The sequence below is a fragment of the Salvelinus fontinalis genome, chromosome 9 (assembly GCF_029448725.1).
Source record: "Salvelinus fontinalis isolate EN_2023a chromosome 9, ASM2944872v1, whole genome shotgun sequence".
In the NCBI taxonomy this organism is placed as follows: Eukaryota; Metazoa; Chordata; class Actinopteri; order Salmoniformes; family Salmonidae; genus Salvelinus; species Salvelinus fontinalis.
In genome coordinates, this window is record NC_074673.1 from 11,541,831 (window position 1) to 11,560,076 (window position 18,246).

Here is an 18,246-nt window from a genome sequence, read left to right on the forward strand (position 1 = left end):
ACTTACACTACCGCTAAGTGTCTGGATGATTCCTTTCCTCTGGATGATGAGAGTGTATGGAGAGCACAGCAGAAGAATGCTGCCATCATGGCAATCCACAAGAGTCTGTCTGAAGAAGACTCGAAGAGTCGCTTCAATGATAAGCAAAGCATAATTCAGGATAAAGTGTATCGAAAAACTCCAAAAGGAGATGGAATACACAGCACCCATTATCGCGTCTTCATTCCCTCTACATTGAGTGACCAGATAATCCAAGTTTATCATGCTAATCCCATGAGTGGCCGTCTTGGAGTTTTTAAGACGAATCGAAGACTACAAGAGGTGGTTTACTGGCCAGGCATGTGGGTTGATACCCGGAAGTTTGTACAGCAGTGTGAAGTCTGCCAGAAATACAAACCAGATATTGGCAGACCTGCTGGGAAAATGCAGCAGACCGTGGTAAACCATCCAAATGAAATGTTGGGAATTGACCTCATGGGACCTTTTCCTCCCAGCCGGGGGACCCGGAATGAATATCTACTGGTGGTAGTGGACTACTACACACACTGGGTGGAGTTGTTTCCACTCCGCAAAGCCACTGCATCAGCCATTGCTCTAATTCTGCGACGGGAGGTCTCTACCAGATTCGGAATTCCAGACCAAATCCTCTCTGACCGAGGTCTGCAGTTCATATCAGGAATATACAAAGAGCTCTGTACCTACTGGGGTGTAATTGCCAAGCTGACCACAGCCTACCATCCTCAGACCAACCTGACCGAGAGGGTAAACTGAATCTGTCAAAGGCGTCTAAGAAGTTCACTGCCAAGCTAGCTTCGAGATGGAAAGGCCCATACCGTGTAGTGCAGCAGTTGGGACCAGTGAACTACTTGGTCTGTTTGGAGGACACTGGGGAAGATGTCAGGACGGTGAATGTTGTTGACCTAAAGCCTTGCTACCCTACGGCAGAAGAGCTGGATCGCAGGCAAAAGCAACACCTGCAGGACCTCTTCGTGGAGGACTCTGATGATGAGAACTTCCCTGGTTGTGTGTAGCAGGAACATGAACTTGTCAAAGCCTGCATCCTCTCTGTTTCTACAGGCTTTGTTTTTTCATGGGGGGAGGAGTGTGGCGAAATCCAGCACAGAGCCTTCACTGTGCGCTGCCACTTTAAGAGCGCATGAGCAGTAAGGAATGAGGAAATAAAGACAGCTCGTTCAGCTCTTTGGGGAGGAGCTCTTGGGTGGCGCAACAGTTTGATTGTGTGTGTGCTATGCTGCAGAAGTGTTGTTTGTTTTCAGCGTATGTAGTTGATAAAGTATTTAACTCAATCTTTGGTGTGATCGAGCTACGTCGTGGTTGTTTTCGCTTGGGACCGCGCCGGTTATGTATAGCATGGATTAGTAGCAACATTGTTGCGAAGCTTTAACATACAAACCATCGACAGTCAGACAGTACACCGGCACGCCTGAAGACCACAGCTAAGATCTCTCTTGTTCTCTTTCTCTCTTTCTCTTCCCTTTGTCGTTCCAGTGCTTTACCCTCCAACAGACTCTCTATTTTTCACATACACTTCCCATTGAAGTTCATTAGAGCTGGACTACACTGCTCAAAAAAATAAAGGGAACACTTAAACAACACAATGTAACTCCAAGTCAATCACACTTCTGTGAAATCAAACTGTCCACTTAGGAAGCAACACTGATTGACAATAAATTTCACATGCTGTTGTGCAAATGGAATAGACAAAAGGTGGAAATTATAGGCAATTAGCAAGACACCCCCCAAAACAGGAGTGATTCTGCAGGTGGTGACCACAGACCACTTCTCAGTTCCTATGCTTCCTGGCTGATGTTTTGGTCACTTTTGAATGCTGGCGGTGCTCTCACTCTAGTGGTAGCATGAGACGGAGTCTACAACCCACACAAGTGGCTCAGGTAGCACAGTTCATCCAGGATGGCACATCAATGCGAACTGTGGCAAAAAGGTTTGCTGTGTCTGTCAGCGTAGTGTCCAGAGCATGGAGGCCCTACCAGGAGACAGGCCAGTACATCAGGAGACGTGGAGGAGGCCGTAGGAGGGCAACAACCCAGCAGCAGGACCGCTACCTCCGCCTTTGTGCAAGGAGGTGCACTGCCAGCGCCCTGCAAAATGACCTCCAGCAGGCCACAAATGTGCATGTGTCTGCTCAAACGGTCAGAAACAGACTCCATGAGGGTGGAATCACTCCTGTTTTGGGGGGTGTCTTGCTAATTGCCTATAATTTCCACCTTTTGTCTATTCCATTTGCACAACAGCATGTGAAATTTATTGTCAATCAGTGTTGCTTCCTAAGTGGACAGTTTGATTTCACAGAAGTGTGATTGACTTGGAGTTACATTGTGTTGTTTCAGTGTTCCCTTTATTTTTTTGAGCAGTGTATTATTGCCCTGCCAGAAGTATTTGGGTGGACATTTTAGTTAAAAGGGAGTTTGCTTGCAAGTTGGGTATTGTTATTTGAACTCTATTTAGGTGGGGTGTACTAATGACCTGTGGCTGAGAAGATTGTGGACATTTTTAAGGCCTTTGTTGTGTCTATGAACACCCCCTATATCTATTCTACCCTGCCTTTCTAAGGTCTTTGAAAGCCAAGTTAACAAACAGATTACACCCCCCACATTCATACCCTCTGCACTCATCCACTGGAAGATAATACAGATTATTGCAAATCCTCTGTTGATGACAGGGTTCTTTCTTGTATGAAGTTGCTGTTAAATTGCTCTGCCATTATTACTATTATTATTATTATTATTATTATTATTATTGTATGAGGTATTCTTGGTGGGGTTACCCCTGGGCTGTGATGTGGGTTTTATAGGGTGTGTATTCTCTTCTCTCCACTGGCTACTGGTAAACAGGCTACACTCTAGGCAGTCTCTTCTGCTGATGTGTGTATTCTCTCTCCTCTCCACTGGCTATCTGGTAAACAGGCTACACTCTAGGCAGTCTCTTCTGCTGATGTGTGTATTCTCTCCACTGGCTATCTGGTAAACAGGCTACACTCTAGGCAGTCTCTTCTGCTGATGTGTGTATTCTCTCTCCTCTCCACTGGCTATCTGGTAAACAGGCTACACTCTAGGCAGTCTCTTCTGCTGATGTGTGTATTCTCTCTTCTCTCCACTGGCTATCTGGTAAACAGGCTACACTCTAGACAGTCTCTTCTGCTGATGTGTGTATTCTCTCTCCTCTCCACTGGCTATCTGGTAAACAGGCTACACTCTAGGCAGTCTCTTCTGCTGATGTGTGTATTCTCTCTCCTCTCCACTGGCTATCTGGTAAACAGGCTACACTCTAGACAGTCTCTTCTGCTGATGTGTGTATTCTCTCCACTGGCTATCTGGTAAACAGGCTACACTCTAGGCAGTCTCTTCTGCTGATGTGTGTATTCTCTCCACTGGCTATCTGGTAAACAGGCTACACTCTAGGCAGTCTCTTCTGCTGATGTGTGTATTCTCTCTCCACTGGCTATCTGGTAAACAGGCTACACTCTAGGCAGTCTCTTCTGCTGATGTGTGTATTCTCTCTCCACTGGCTATCTGGTAAACAGGCTACACTCTAGACAGTCTCTTCTGCTGATGTGTGTATTCTCTCTCCTCTCCACTGGCTATCTGGTAAACAGGCTACACTCTAGGCAGTCTCTTCTGCTGATGTGTGTATTCTCTCTCCACTGGCTATCTGGTAAACAGGCTACACTCTAGACAGTCTCTTCTGCTGATGTGTGTATTTTCTCTCCTCTCCACTGGCTATCTGGTAAACAGGCTACACTCTAGACAGTCTCTTCTGCTGATGTGTGTATTCTCTCCACTGGCTATCTGGTAAACAGGCTACACTCTAGACAGTCTCTTCTGCTGATGTGTGTATTCTCTCTCCACTGGCTATCTGGTAAACAGGCTACACTCTAGGCAGTCTCTTCTGCTGATGTGTGTATTCTCTCTCCTCTCCACTGGCTATCTGGTCAACAGGCTACACTCTAGACAGTCTCTTCTGCTGATGTGTGTATTCTCTCTCCTCTCCACTGGCTATCTGGTAAACAGGCTACACTCTAGGCAGTCTCTTCTGCTGATGTGTGTATTCTCTCTCCTCTCCACTGGCTATCTGGTAAACAGGCTACACTCTAGGCAGTCTCTTCTGCTGATGTGTGTATTCTTTCTTCTCTCCACTGGCTATCTGGTCAACAGGCTACACTCTAGGCAGTCTCTTCTGCTGATGTGTGTATTCTCTCCACTGGCTATCTGGTAAACAGGCTACACTCTAGGCAGTCTCTTCTGCTGATGTGTGTATTCTCTCTCCTCTCCACTGGCTATCTGGTAAACAGGCTACACTCTAGGCAGTCTCTTCTGCTGATGTGTGTATTCTCTCTCCTCTCCACTGGCTATCTGGTAAACAGGCTACACTCTAGGCAGTCTCTTCTGCTGATGTGTGTATTCTCTCTCCTCTCCACTGGCTATCTGGTCAACAGGCTACACTCTAGGCAGTCTCTTCTGCTGATGTGTGTATTCTCTCTTCTCTCCACTGGCTATCTGGTAAACAGGCTACACTCTAGGCAGTCTCTTCTGCTGATGTGTGTGGCTTTGATAGTGATACTCTCTCTATTCTACTCTTGTCCTTTCGGCATGGTTAATACAGTACCTGCCTGGCGCCCGAAAAAAACTTTATCTTTACCTCTCTAATAAATACCGCTACAACGTAACAAAATGTGTAAAAAGTAAAGGGGTCTGAATACTTTCCTAATGCTCAGTAGTTAAAAGCACATACCTGCATCCAAAAGAAAATACCAAACATTTGTAGAGCAAAAATATGTTCTGAATCATCGCCTCTTTCTACAACACACGCACAATACAAAGGACTGGGATCAGCGGAGGAGCTAACCATCGTTCGCACATACAATACCTTAGCTAGCTAGTAACCACATGTTGAATTCAGAATGTTAACATCATCCCAAAAAAGTACAATTACATATTGACAATATCATCCACTTATGTGTAAACTCTAAATATCCAACATTTTTCATGAACAAAACACTGTGTGTCATGACTTTGTGATTTAAAGGAATCTAACTTTTCTGAAGATGACAGAAAAAGCGTTCCTACCTCTCATAGTGCATCAGAATGGTTTGAGCATAAACAGACAGGGCAAAACGCAAGCACACACTCCCCTATTGCCAGGATACAGGCATGCATAATAACAAATCAGCATGTTATATTAATATATGAACCTGGTGAAATTCACAAAGTATTTTATCAAATGTTACACTACCGGGATTACGGGGTAATCCTGAATGAATTGTGAACAATGATGAGTGAGAAAGTTACAGAGGCATAAAATCCCCCCAGTAACTAGTAACTGTAACAGATTACATTTAGTAAGTAACCTACCCAACCCGGTGTGTTTGTGTTTGTGACTGTGTGTGTGTGTGTGTGTGTGTGTGTGTGTGTGTGTGTGTGTGCGTCTTGGGCCCCCTGGCTTGCAGTGCAGTGCTGAGGAGGTATAATGCTGTGTGACTGGGGTCAGTACCTTCTGCACATCATGGACACAGCACAAGTACCGCCTTGGATAAAGATGCTACAGCCTCCAGCCAGCCAGCCAGCCAGCCAGCCAGCCAGCCATCCAGCCAGCCAGCCACCAGCAAGCCAGCCAGCCACCCAACCAGCCTCCAGCCAACCAGCCTCCAGCCAGCCAGCTACCCAGCCAGCCTCTAGCAAGCCAACCAGCCAGCCAGCCAGCCAGTAGGCCTCTCGGATCAGAGTCCTCCCTCCTTGCTAGTGTTGAGTCTGACCACATCTCCTTCAGAGGGCCAAATGTCCTAATTTTAAGGATGTACTTATCTACACACTACAGACCACAGACATCCCATTATCTCTATGACAGATATGGCTGGTTAAGGTTAGGCAAAAATCCAGAAACATGACTAAAATGTCATGATTTTGAAGATTTCTAGAATCAGCAGGGAATAAGCAGCAGAGGAATCCTCTAACCTATGGCTGGTGTACACGAGGACAGACTGTTTCTGCTCAGTCAAGTAGAGCCAGAGTTGAGATTACAGTGACAAATACGACATCTGACATACTATGCAAATGCACATTGATTCACAGGGGGAAGAGAGAGGGCCAGAAAGAACGAGAGAGAATAAGTGTGTGTGTGTGTGTGTGTGTGTGTGTGTGTGTGTGTGTGTGTAAATGCGTGTATAAAAGACAATCTTACTTGGGTCTGATTTGGAGAATGTGTCTCTGTCCAGGAGATTTCTGTAAAACAAGAGAGCAAAGAAACAGCCGTTATTGGTTGTGAAAGATGTTATCTGTATTAGGGGAAACAGCGCCACTGTTCACCCCAGCACCTTTGTTATTGTTTTGTTGTTAGAGGAGAAACGGAGTGGAGGAGCCTCCGGCAGGCTTGGTAAAAATACATTCACTATATATTCTGCTGTTCTATTGCACGTGTACTGATGTCAGATGGGAAATAAACTTTGTTGGTTGTTTGCAGTAACTTCTTTGCCACGTCCATTTTGGGATATTGCAACAGCAGTTTCACCAATGAAGGATTCCATATTTAAATTACTTATTTTAAATATGTTATTAGGTAGTTATATAGTCATTATTTGGTACCCTAACTACCATTTTACCAAGTGATTTCTCCATTCATCCAGTACAGCCTAGAGCCATTTTGCGATTCGTTTTTCAAACAGGGAAAAAACTATAAAAAATTTGTTTTTTTGACACTCCGTTGGTAGAGACTAAAGATGTAATCAAATTTCATCCTACAAGAATGCACTGAAGAGACAAGTCCCATTTCCTACCAGATGCTCCAAGCCAGTGAGGTACCCCACCGTTAACAAGCAGGGGCCAGATTACATTTGCACACCACCACAACAACAACACCATACCACCACAACAACACCGCAACACCACAACACTGCAACAACACTGCAACACCACAACACCACCACAACAACACTGCAACACCACAACACCACCACAACACCACCACAACAACACTGCAACACCACAACACCACCACTACAACACTGCAACACCATCACAACACCACCACAACAACACTGCAACACCACAACACCACCACCACAACACTGCAACACCACCACCACAACACCACCACCACAACACCACCACCACAACACCACCACCACAACACTGCAACACCACAACACCACCACAACAACACTGCAACACCACAACACCACCACTACAACACTGCAACACCACAACACCACAACAACACCACCACCACAACACTGCAACACCACAACACCACCACAACACCACCACCACAACACCACCACCACAACACCACCACCACCACAACACCACCACCACAACACCACCACCACAACACCACCACCACCACAACACCACCACAACACCACCACCACAACACCACCACCACAACACTGCAACACCACAACACCACCACAACACCACCACAACCCCGCACCACCACCACACTGCAACATCACCACCACAACACCATATCACCGCAACAACACCGCAACACTACACCACAACAACACCGCAACACTACACCACAACACCACCACAACACTGCACCACAACACCACCACCACACCACAACGCCACCACCACAACGCCACCACCATACCACCGCAACAACACCGCAACACTACACCACAACACCACCGCAACACTGCACCACAACACCACCACCACACCACAACAACGCCACCACCACAACCACAACACCATACCACCGCAACAACACCGCAACACTACACCACAACACCACCGCAACACTGCACCACAACACCACCACAACACCGCAACACTACAACACAACACCACCACAACACCGCAACACTACACCACAACACCACCGCAACACTGCACCACAACACCACCACAACACCGCAACACTACACCACAACAACACCGCAACACTACACCACCACAACACTGCACCACAACACCACCACAACACCGCAACACTACACCACCACCACAACCCCGCACACTACACCACCACCACAACACCGCAACACTACAACACCGCAACACTGCACCACAACACCACCACAACACCGCAACACTACAACACCGCAACACTGCACCACAACACCACCACAACACCGCAACACTACACCACCACAACACCACACCACAACACCACCACAACACCGCAACACAACACCACCACAACACCGCAACACTGCAACACCGCCACAACACCACCACACCACAACGCCACCACCACAACCACAACACCATACCACCACAACACCACCGCAACACCACAACACTGCAACACCGCCACAACACCACCACAACGCCACCACCACAACCACAACACCATACCACCGCAACAACACCGCAACACTACACCACAACACCACCGCAACACTGCACCACAACACCACCACAACACAACACCACCACAACACCGCAACACTACACCACAACACCACCACAACACCGCAACACTACAACACCGCAACACTGCACCACAACACCACCACAACACCGCAACACTACAACACCGCAACACTGCACCACAACACCACCACAACACCGCAACACTACAACACCGCAACACTGCACCACAACACCACCACAACACCGCAACACTACACCACAACACAGCAACACAACACCACAACACTGCACCACCGCCACAACACCACCGCCACAACACCACCACCACAACAACACCATGTTATGTGCCGCTCCGACACACAACATCAGATGTACAGTGGAAGATGTCTCCCAGCATGCCTCGTTAGCAGTGTTTGCGTGTGTGATACGTTAGCAGCAGCAGAATAGTGGGTCTGTTACTCTGTTTAGTTTCTAACAGCACTGTATGTCACACTGTGCTGCATGGGGTGGTGAGTCCAGGTCAAACACAGAAAAGAGCCTAAGAAAACCCAAAACCGCTCACAACTTGAATTCCTGCCAGATAATACATTAAACTCCATCAACCTTTCATGCTCTGTTTTGTTGAAGCTCTGAGCTGTGAAACTCTGACTTATTTAAGAGACTAGAAGAAAAATAGTTGTCCATCAGGCAGGCATCTACAGACCACTAGACACGCAGAGAGACAGAGAGAGAGAGAGAGGGCGAGAAATAGGGAGAGAGAGAGGGTTTGGTTTTCGCTATCATGCTAGCCAGGGGGGCACCGCACAGCATTCATTCTGTGACAAGGCAGCCAAGTGCAGCAAGTGTCTTTGGGCGTTGATCGTTAGTGATGTATCTAGATCAGCCACCCATGTTGTGCTGATTCCAGCCTGCCCCAGATGGTATCACACTATGTCGGTCTGGCTGACCGCTACATGCCTCTGTCAGAGCAGAGCTCCACTAGCCCATTAGTTGGCTGAAACCATATAGAAGTGATAATAAGAGATAGAATTGGGCTGTTCACATCAAATGTATGTAATGACTGGAGGGTGGAGACGACTGGAGGGTGGAGACGACTGGAGGGTGGAGACGACTGGAGACGACTGGAGAGTGGAGACGAGTGGAGGGTGGAGACGACTGGAGACGACTGGAGGGTGGAGACGACTGGAGACGACTGGAGAGTGGAGACGACTGGAGGGTGGAGACGACTGGAGACGACTGGAGAGTGGAGACGAGTGGAGGGTGGAGACGACTGGAGACGACTGGAGGGTGGAGACGACTGGAGGGTGGAGACGACTGGAGACGACTGGAGGGTGGAGACGACTGGAGGGTGGAGACGACTGGAGACGACTGGAGAGTGGAGACGAGTGGAGGGTGGAGACGACTGGAGACGACTGGAGGGTGGAGACGACTGGAGACGACTGGAGAGTGGAGACGAGTGGAGGGTGGAGACGACTGGAGACGACTGGAGGGTGGAGACGACTGGAGAGTGGAGACGAGTGGAGGGTGGAGACGACTGGAGGGTGGAGACGACTGGAGGGTGGAGACGACTGGAGGGTGGAGACGAGTGGAGGGTGGAGACGAGTGGAGGGTGGAGACGACTGGAGGGTGGAGACGAGTGGAGGGTGGAGACGACTGGAGAGTCGAGACGACTGGAGGGTGGAGACGACTGGAGGGTGGAGACGACTGGAGGGTGGAGACGACTGGAGGGTGGAGACGACTGGAGGGTGGAGACGACTGGAGGGTGGAAACGACTGGAGGGTGGAGACGACTGGAGAGTGGAGACGACTGGAGGGTGGAGACGACTGGAGGGTGGAGACGACTGGAGGGTGGAGATGACTGGAGACGACTGGAGACGACTGGAGGGTGGAGATGACTGGAGACGACTGGAGAGTGGAGACGACTGGAGGGTGGAGATGACTGGAGAGTAGAGACGACTGGAGGGTGGAGATGACTGGAGACGACTGGAGACGACTGGAGGGTGGAGACGACTGGAGACGACTGGAGAGTGGAGACGACTGGAGAGTGGAGACGAGTGGAGACGAGTGGAGACGAGTGGAGACGAGTGGAGACGGGTGGAGACGACTAGAGGGTGGAGACGACTGGAGATGACTGGAGGGTGGAGACGAGTGGAGGGTGGAGACGACTGGAGGGTGGAGACGACTGGAGGGTGGAGACGACTGGAGGGTGGAGACGACTGGAGACGACTGGAGAGTGGAGACGAGTGGAGACGACTGGAGAGTGGAGACGACTGGAGAGTGGAGACGACTGGAGAGTGGAGACGACTGGAGAGTGGAGACGAGTGGAGACGACTGGAGAGTGGAGATTACTCTGGGTCTGGGAGGGGTATGTGATGGTAGAGGTGTATGATGGGAGAGGTGTGATGGTAGAGGTGTGTGATGGTAGAGGTGTGTGATGGTAGAGGTGTGTGATGGTAGAGGTGTGTGATGGTAGGGGTGTGTGATGGGAGAGGTGTGTGATGGGAAGGGTGTGTGATGGGAAGGGTGTGTGATGGGAGAGGTGTGTGATGGTAGAGGTGTGTGATGGTAGGGGTGTGTGATGGGAGAGGTGTGTAATGGTAGAGGTGTGGGAGGGAGAGAGAGAGAGAGAGTTGACTGGAGTGTGGAGACTACTGGAGAGTGGAGACGACTGGAGAGTGGAGACAACTCTGGTTCTGGGAGGAAGGGGTGTGTGATGGGAGGGGTGTGTGATGGGAGGGGTGTGTGATGGGAGGGGTGTGTGATGGAGGAGGTGTGTGGGAGAGGTGTGTGATTGGAGAGGTGTGTGATGGTAGAGGTGTGTGACGGGAGGAGTGTGTGACGGGAGGAGTGTGTGACGGGAGAGGTGCGTGATGGTAGAGGTGCGTGATGGGAGAGGTGTGGGAGAGAGAGAGAGGGAGGGAGAAAGGGAGAGGGATTGAGAGAGGGAGATGGGGAGAGAGGGAGAGAGAGAGGGAGAGAGGGAGAGTGTGTGTGTGAGCTCCTCTGTTCCAGCTGCTTCACGTGTACCCAAGGCCAGCGGCCTCTCTCTGACTGTTCATTCAGGGGAAATATTTTTAAAAGCCCTTCCTTCCCCCCCACCCACCACGGGCAGTCCAGGAATTTCAGGTGGGCTGCACAGAGTGACTCCTCGCCGTTCATCAAACATTTACGAGCACAGTCATTGCACAACATCAGAATTACATTTGAAATTCCACCACTTACATCATGCAGCAGTCACCTAACATCACAAGGCCTATTCAATTCTACAAGCCATTCCCAAAGTTGGACTAAAACTGTGTGAGTTGAGGAGGACAACTTCCATCTGAGATGACACTGGAGATCAGACTAGCATGAACACACAGTATTCCCAAAAAAGGGGAGCATAAACTATTATTACCTTTAGAGGTTGAGAAGAAAACAAAAAGGGAAAGCAAGCCCAAGAATGTTCTAGAACACTCGAACTAGAGCACTAGAACTAGACGACTAGAAATAGAAGACTAGAACTAGAGCACTAGAACTAGAATCCCAGAACCAGAGCACTAGAACTAGAACTTGAACGCAAGAACTAGAACACTAGAGCACAAGAACTAGAACACTAGAACACAGGGACTAGAGCACTAGAACTAGAACACAAGAACTGGAGCACTAGAACTAGAGCACAAGAACTGGTGCACTAGAACTAGGTCACTAGAACTAGAACACAAGAACTAGAACACAAGAACTAGGGCACTAGAACTAGAACACAAGAACTGGAGCACTAGAACACAAGAACTAGAACACTAGAGCACTAGAACTAAAACACTAGATCTAGGGCACTAGAACTAGAATTAGAACACTAGAGCACAAGAACTAGAACACTAGAACTAGAACACACGAACTAGAACACTAGAACAATAGAACACCAGCACTAAAGCAATAGACCAACAACACAAGAACTAGAGAACTATAAATAGAACACTAGAACTCTATAACTGGAAAACAAGTTCTAGAGCACTAGAACACTAGAATTAGAGAAATAGAACTAGAACATTAGAACTAGAGCACAAGAACTATAACACTCCAACACTAGACCTAGAACACTAGACATAGAGCACTAGAACTAGAGCACTTGCACTAGAAAACTAGAACAATAGAACTAGAACACTAAAACACAATAACTAGAACACAAAAACTGGAGCACCAAAACTAGAACACTAGCACTAGAACACCAGAACTAGAAAACTAGAACACTAGAACTAGAACACCAGAACTAGAAAACTAGAACTATTGCACCAGAACATAACACTAGAACTAGAGCAGTAGGACAAGGGAGCTAGTACTAGAAACTAGATCTAGGGCACTAGAACTAGAACACAATAACTAGAGCACTAGAACTAGAACACTAGAAGTAGAACACTAGAACTAGAGGAGTAAAACCAGGGCACTAGTACTAGAACACTAGATCTAGGGCACTAGAACTAAAATACAATAACTAGAGCACTAGAACTAGAACACTAGAACTCTAGAACACTGGATATAGAACACTAGAACTAGAGTACTAGAACACGAGAACTAGAGCACAATAATGAGAACACTAGAACTAGAGCACTAGAACACTAGAACTACCTAGAACTAGAGCACTAGAACTAGATGTATAACACAAGATCAAGAACACTAAAACACTAGAACTAGCGCACTAGAACTAGAACACTAGAAATAGAACACTAGATCACAATAACTAGAACACTAGAACTAGAACGAGAACAAAAGAACCAGAGAACTAGAACGCTGGAACTAGACTACTATTACGACAACACTAAAACTAGTGCACTAGAACTAAAACACAAGAAATAGGGAATTAGAACTAGAACAAAAAACTAGAACTAGAACACAAGAACTGGAGCACTAGAACTAAGTCACTAGAACCCGAACACTAGATCTGGAACACTACAACTAGAACACTACAACTAGAGCACGACAACTAGAGCACGACAACTAGAGCACTAGAACTAGAACACAAGAACTAGAGCAGTAGAACTAGGGAACTAGTATATGAACACTAGATCTAGAGCACTAGAACTAGAACAAGAACACTAGAACTAGAACACTAGAACACAAGAACTAGAGCACTGGATCTAGAACAGCATGCAATTGGCATGTTGACTGCAGGAATGTCCCCCAAAGTTGTTGCCAGATAATTGAATGTTAATTTCTCTACCAAAAGCCACCTCCAATGTCATTTTAGAGAATTTGATGGTACGTCCAACAGGCCTCACAACCTCATGCTACGGGTAACCACGCCAGCCCAAGACCTCCACCTTCGGCTTCTTCACCTGCGGGATCATCTGAGACCAGCCACCCGGACAACTGATGAAACTGAGGAGCATTTTGTCTGTAATAAAGCCCTTTGTGGGGAAAAACTCATTCTGATTGGCTGGGCTTGGCTCCCAGTGGGTGGGCCTATGTCCTCCCAGGCCCACCCATGGCTGCGCCCCTGCCCAGTTATGTGAAATACATAGATTAGGGCCTAATGAATTTATTTCAATATACTGATTTCCTTATATGAACTGTAACTCAGTAAAATTGTTGCATGTTGAGTTTATATTTTTGACAAGTATAGATTTAAAGGCAAAACTGTAACTTGGCCACTCAGGAACATTCACTGTTTTCTTGGTAAGCAACACCAGTGTAGATATGGGCTTGTGTTTTAGGTTATTGAATTTATTTCCCAGTGTCTGGTGGAAAGCAGACTGAACAAGGCTTTCCTATAGGATTTTGCCTGTGCTTAACCCCCTGTTCTTAATAACGATTAAGAGCATACCCATAACATAATGCAGCCACCACTGTGGTTGAAAATGTGGAGCGTGGTACTCAGTAATGTGTTGTATTGGATTTGCCTCAAACATAACACTTTGTATTCAAAACAAAAAGTGAATTGCTTTGCCAAATGTTAGACGGGATTAGTGCCTTGTTGCAAACAGGATAGATGTTTTGTAATATTTTTTATTCTGGACAGGCTTCATTCTTTTCACGCTGTCAATTAGGTAATTATTGTGGAGTCACTACAATGTTGTTGATCCATCCTCAGTTTTCTCCTATCACATTCCATTAAACTCCGTAACTGTTTTAAAGTCACCATTGGCCTCATGATGAAATCCCTGAGTGGTTTCCTTCTTCTCCGGCAACTGAGTTAGGAAGGATGCCTGTATCTTTGTAGTGACTGGGTGTATTGATACACCATCCAAAGTGTAATTAATAACTTCACCATGCTCAAAGCGATATTCAATGTCTGCTTTATTCTTTTTTACCCTTCTACCAATAGATGCCCCTATTGGAAGATGGGTAAAATGTCAATGGTCTTTGTAGCTGAATCTGTGTTTGAAATGCACTGCTCGACTGAGGGACCTTACAGACAAGTGTATGTGTGGGGTACAGCGATGAGTTAGTCATTCAAAAATTATGTTAAACACTATTATTGCACACATAGTGAGTCTATTTTTCTACTGAACTTATTTAGGCTTGCCATAACAACAGCGTTAAATACTCATTGACTCAAGACATTTCAGCTTTTCATTTTTCATTCATTTGTAAACATTTAGAAAAACATTATGGGGTATTGTGTGGAGGCCAGTGACAACCAATCTCAATTTAATACATTTTAAATTCAGGCTGTAACACAACAAAATGTGGACAAAGTCAAGACGTGAATACTTTCTGACGGCACTGTATAGCACACTGCTCAAGGAGTTTTCTGAAAATTATTTTTGTAAAACTTGCGCAATGCAATTTGGGGAGCAAGTTGAAGAAGACAGACAGAAACAGAGAGAGAGAAATAACCGCCAACCAATATGTGAAAGTGATGGAGGTGCCCGCTGTCCTCTCTCTCAAGTAAATAGTTATAATCACAGGGCTGGTGGGGCCTTAATGAGACCAAATGGCCCTTTTGAAAAGCTCATTAACGTAGTCACTAAGTGTGAACCTCTTGGGGCAGGGGTTCTGGCCCCGTGCCACTCACCCAACTTTATAGTCCTGCGACTTCACTGTTACCCTGGAAACCACCGTCACCTTTCTCTGCATCTGTCCTACAGATGAGGGATCTTCATTTGATAATTTTCTCACAACAAGAAAGTAATCCTGCAGCAACAGGAAATGTGAACTATTGTATGAACTATAACATACATTAAATTAAAGGTCCAATGCAGCCATTTTTATCTCAATATCAAATCATTTCTGGGTAACAATGAAGTACCTTACTGTGATCGTTTTCAATTAAAATGGTCAAAAAGAAACAAAATACCTTCTTTGCAAATTTTGTGAGGACTATCTGGGAGTGGTGTGAGTATTTGTATTTATTATGGATCTCCATTAGTTCTTGTCAAGGCAGCCACTACTCTTCCTGGGGTTTATTATGGATCCCCCTTAGTCCCTGCCAAGGCAGCATCTACTCTTCCTGGGGTATATTATGGATCCCCAAAACATTACAATACATTCATAACAGATTTCCCAACACACTAACTGTGTGCCCTCAGGCCCCTACTCAACTACCACATATCTACAACACAAAATCCCCAAAATTGCAGGACATTTCCTGCAACAACAGGGTGATCAAATTAAGATCCTACACCTATATATGATCCAGCTCTTGTGCGATTTAGGCCCCTGGAGCCTCTATGCTCTGGGTCTTGTACCATTTAACCTTTTGTGGCCTTTACATTACATCCTGCAGTGTTGTTAATGTTTTGCTACAGGTCTATTAGCTCGCTGGCAAATTGCAACAAGACTAGGGGACCTGGGCACCTCCATGACAAATCAGGGCCTTGTCACACCCTGATCTGTTTCACCTGTCCTTGTGCTTGTCTCCACCCCCTCCAGGTGTCACCCATCTTCCCCGCGTATCCTCTGGGTATTTATGCCTGTGTTTTCTTTCTGTCTGTGCCAGTTTGTCTTGTTTGTTCAAGTCAACCAGCGTTTTGTCTCTGCTCCTGGTTTTCCCCCAGTCTCTTTTATCGTCCTCCTGATTTTTGACCTTGACCTTGGCATCGACCTCTGTCTGTCAGCCGTCCTGTACCATGGCCCTACTCTGGATTATCGACCCCTGCCTGCCTTGACCTGTCATTTGCCTGCGCCTGTTACAATACACATTGTTACTTCACACAGTCTACACTGGGGTCTTACCTTGATTCCTGATAGTACAAACTGGCCATGACTGACCCAGCAGACTTGGACCACCTCCGCAACGCCATCTCCTCCCAAGGAGCCACCATTGGTAGGCATGAGGAGTTGCTTCGTGGTCTGATGGAAGGGTTCCAGGCCGTGGCAGAACGTCACGACCTAGCATTGGACGCATTGCGGGAGAAATTCCGTGGGTTGCCTACTAGACAGCCTACCACGACGGTAACCTCCCAGCCCCTCTGTAACCCGGCTGGTAGCAGCGCCGTCACCCCTTCAAGAGACATAGCTCATTTGTTGAAGTGAGTACACTGGTGGGTCTTCAAGATAATTGTTTGTCTCCCCTTACTCTCCATGCCACCCTGCTGTGGGTTCAAGTCTCTCCAGGTACTCATCAACTCAGAGGCCGATATGAGTCTCATGGACGTTACACTGGCGTCCGAGGTAGGCAACCCCTCTCCATTCCCATTGGAGTTAGAGCTCTATAGGCCGGGTCACGCACCAGACCACCCCCGTCAACCTACGAGTGTCGGGAACCACAACGAGACAATCCAATTCCTGCTGGTTAGGTCTCTGCAGGTTCCCGTGGTATTGGGATTATCTTGGCTCCAGTGTCTTGTTTGTTCAAGTCAACCAGCTTTTTGTCTCTGCGCCTGTTTTTTCCCAGTCTCTCTTTTTCTCGGCCTCCTGATTTTTGACCTTGGCCTCGACCTCTGCATGACCTGAGCCTGCCTGCCGTCTTGAAACTTGGCCTCTACTCTGGATTATCGATCCCTGCCTGCCTTGACCTGCCATTTGCCTGCCCCTGTTACAATAAACATTGTTACTTCACACAGTCAGCACTTTAGTCTTAGCTTGATTCCTGATAGGCCTGTCTATAAGAATTGAAATAGCAATGTGGGCCCTCCCACAATTGTCAGATACTGACGTCAATATTGATATCTCACCCCCAAGAGACATACGGCACTCCGAATGTATGATTCCAATCATGCTCACATGTAAAGAGTGAACCACACACTGAACAGTTAAACCTTAGTAGGACTATTCTCAAGACTCTCGCTGTCAGAGCCTACTCTGAGGCAACCTGATTTGATGAGCCATAGAAAAACTGCTCCTTTCTAAATCTGCACCAACTATCAAAATGAACAGTGCTGCTTCTAAATTGTAGGTGTATTCTGTACAGAGATAAATTCACAGTATGCATAGATTAGGAGACAGTGAGTGTCTCCATTCATTCATTCCTACCCATGGTGACATATTGACCCAGCAGCTCCACGAGGATCTAAAGTCCCTGAAGGTTGGGATCCCTGCTCAATACAGCCACATCACAACACCTCAATTCTTCAATAGGATACCCTTTCTGCCTCGTCTGCCCAAAGGTCTCCCATAATAAGACTGTCTCCCTCCTGCAGCTCAGACCATCCAGATGACAGCATCCCAATCTAGGCTAACACTTTCTCAAATGGACACTTTCAAAACAGAAATCTCTCTTAGAGGCATCATGCACCTCCTTTTTTTGAAAGGACAATGACTGACATATTTTAATGAATTATGCATAAAGGAAACTAGGCTATATCTTTGTATTTTTAAATTGTATTTTCAGTGTACAAGTGGATACATCAGAGGGGGCATGTGCCACTTCTTATGAAACGTTTCATAATAAAGAATCAAAGCTCTTTTGATCCTTAAGGCCCTGAAGCCGCAAGCCTCTTGAGCACATATCTAGACACACGACGCAGACT

At 46.9% G+C, this 18,246-nt stretch overlaps 1 protein-coding gene across 1 annotated transcript in view; it reads right to left on the reverse strand.

Annotated features, from left to right (window-relative positions):
- The window catches only part of LOC129862068 (copine-8-like), a 68,987-nt gene that overhangs the window by 48,794 nt on the left and 1,947 nt on the right, over nucleotides 1-18,246 (reverse strand). The window contains exon 2 of the mRNA XM_055933405.1: nucleotides 6,217-6,257. Coding sequence (XP_055789380.1) covers nucleotides 6,217-6,257 — 41 coding nt within the window. The remainder of the gene's footprint in view (nucleotides 1-6,216; nucleotides 6,258-18,246) is intronic.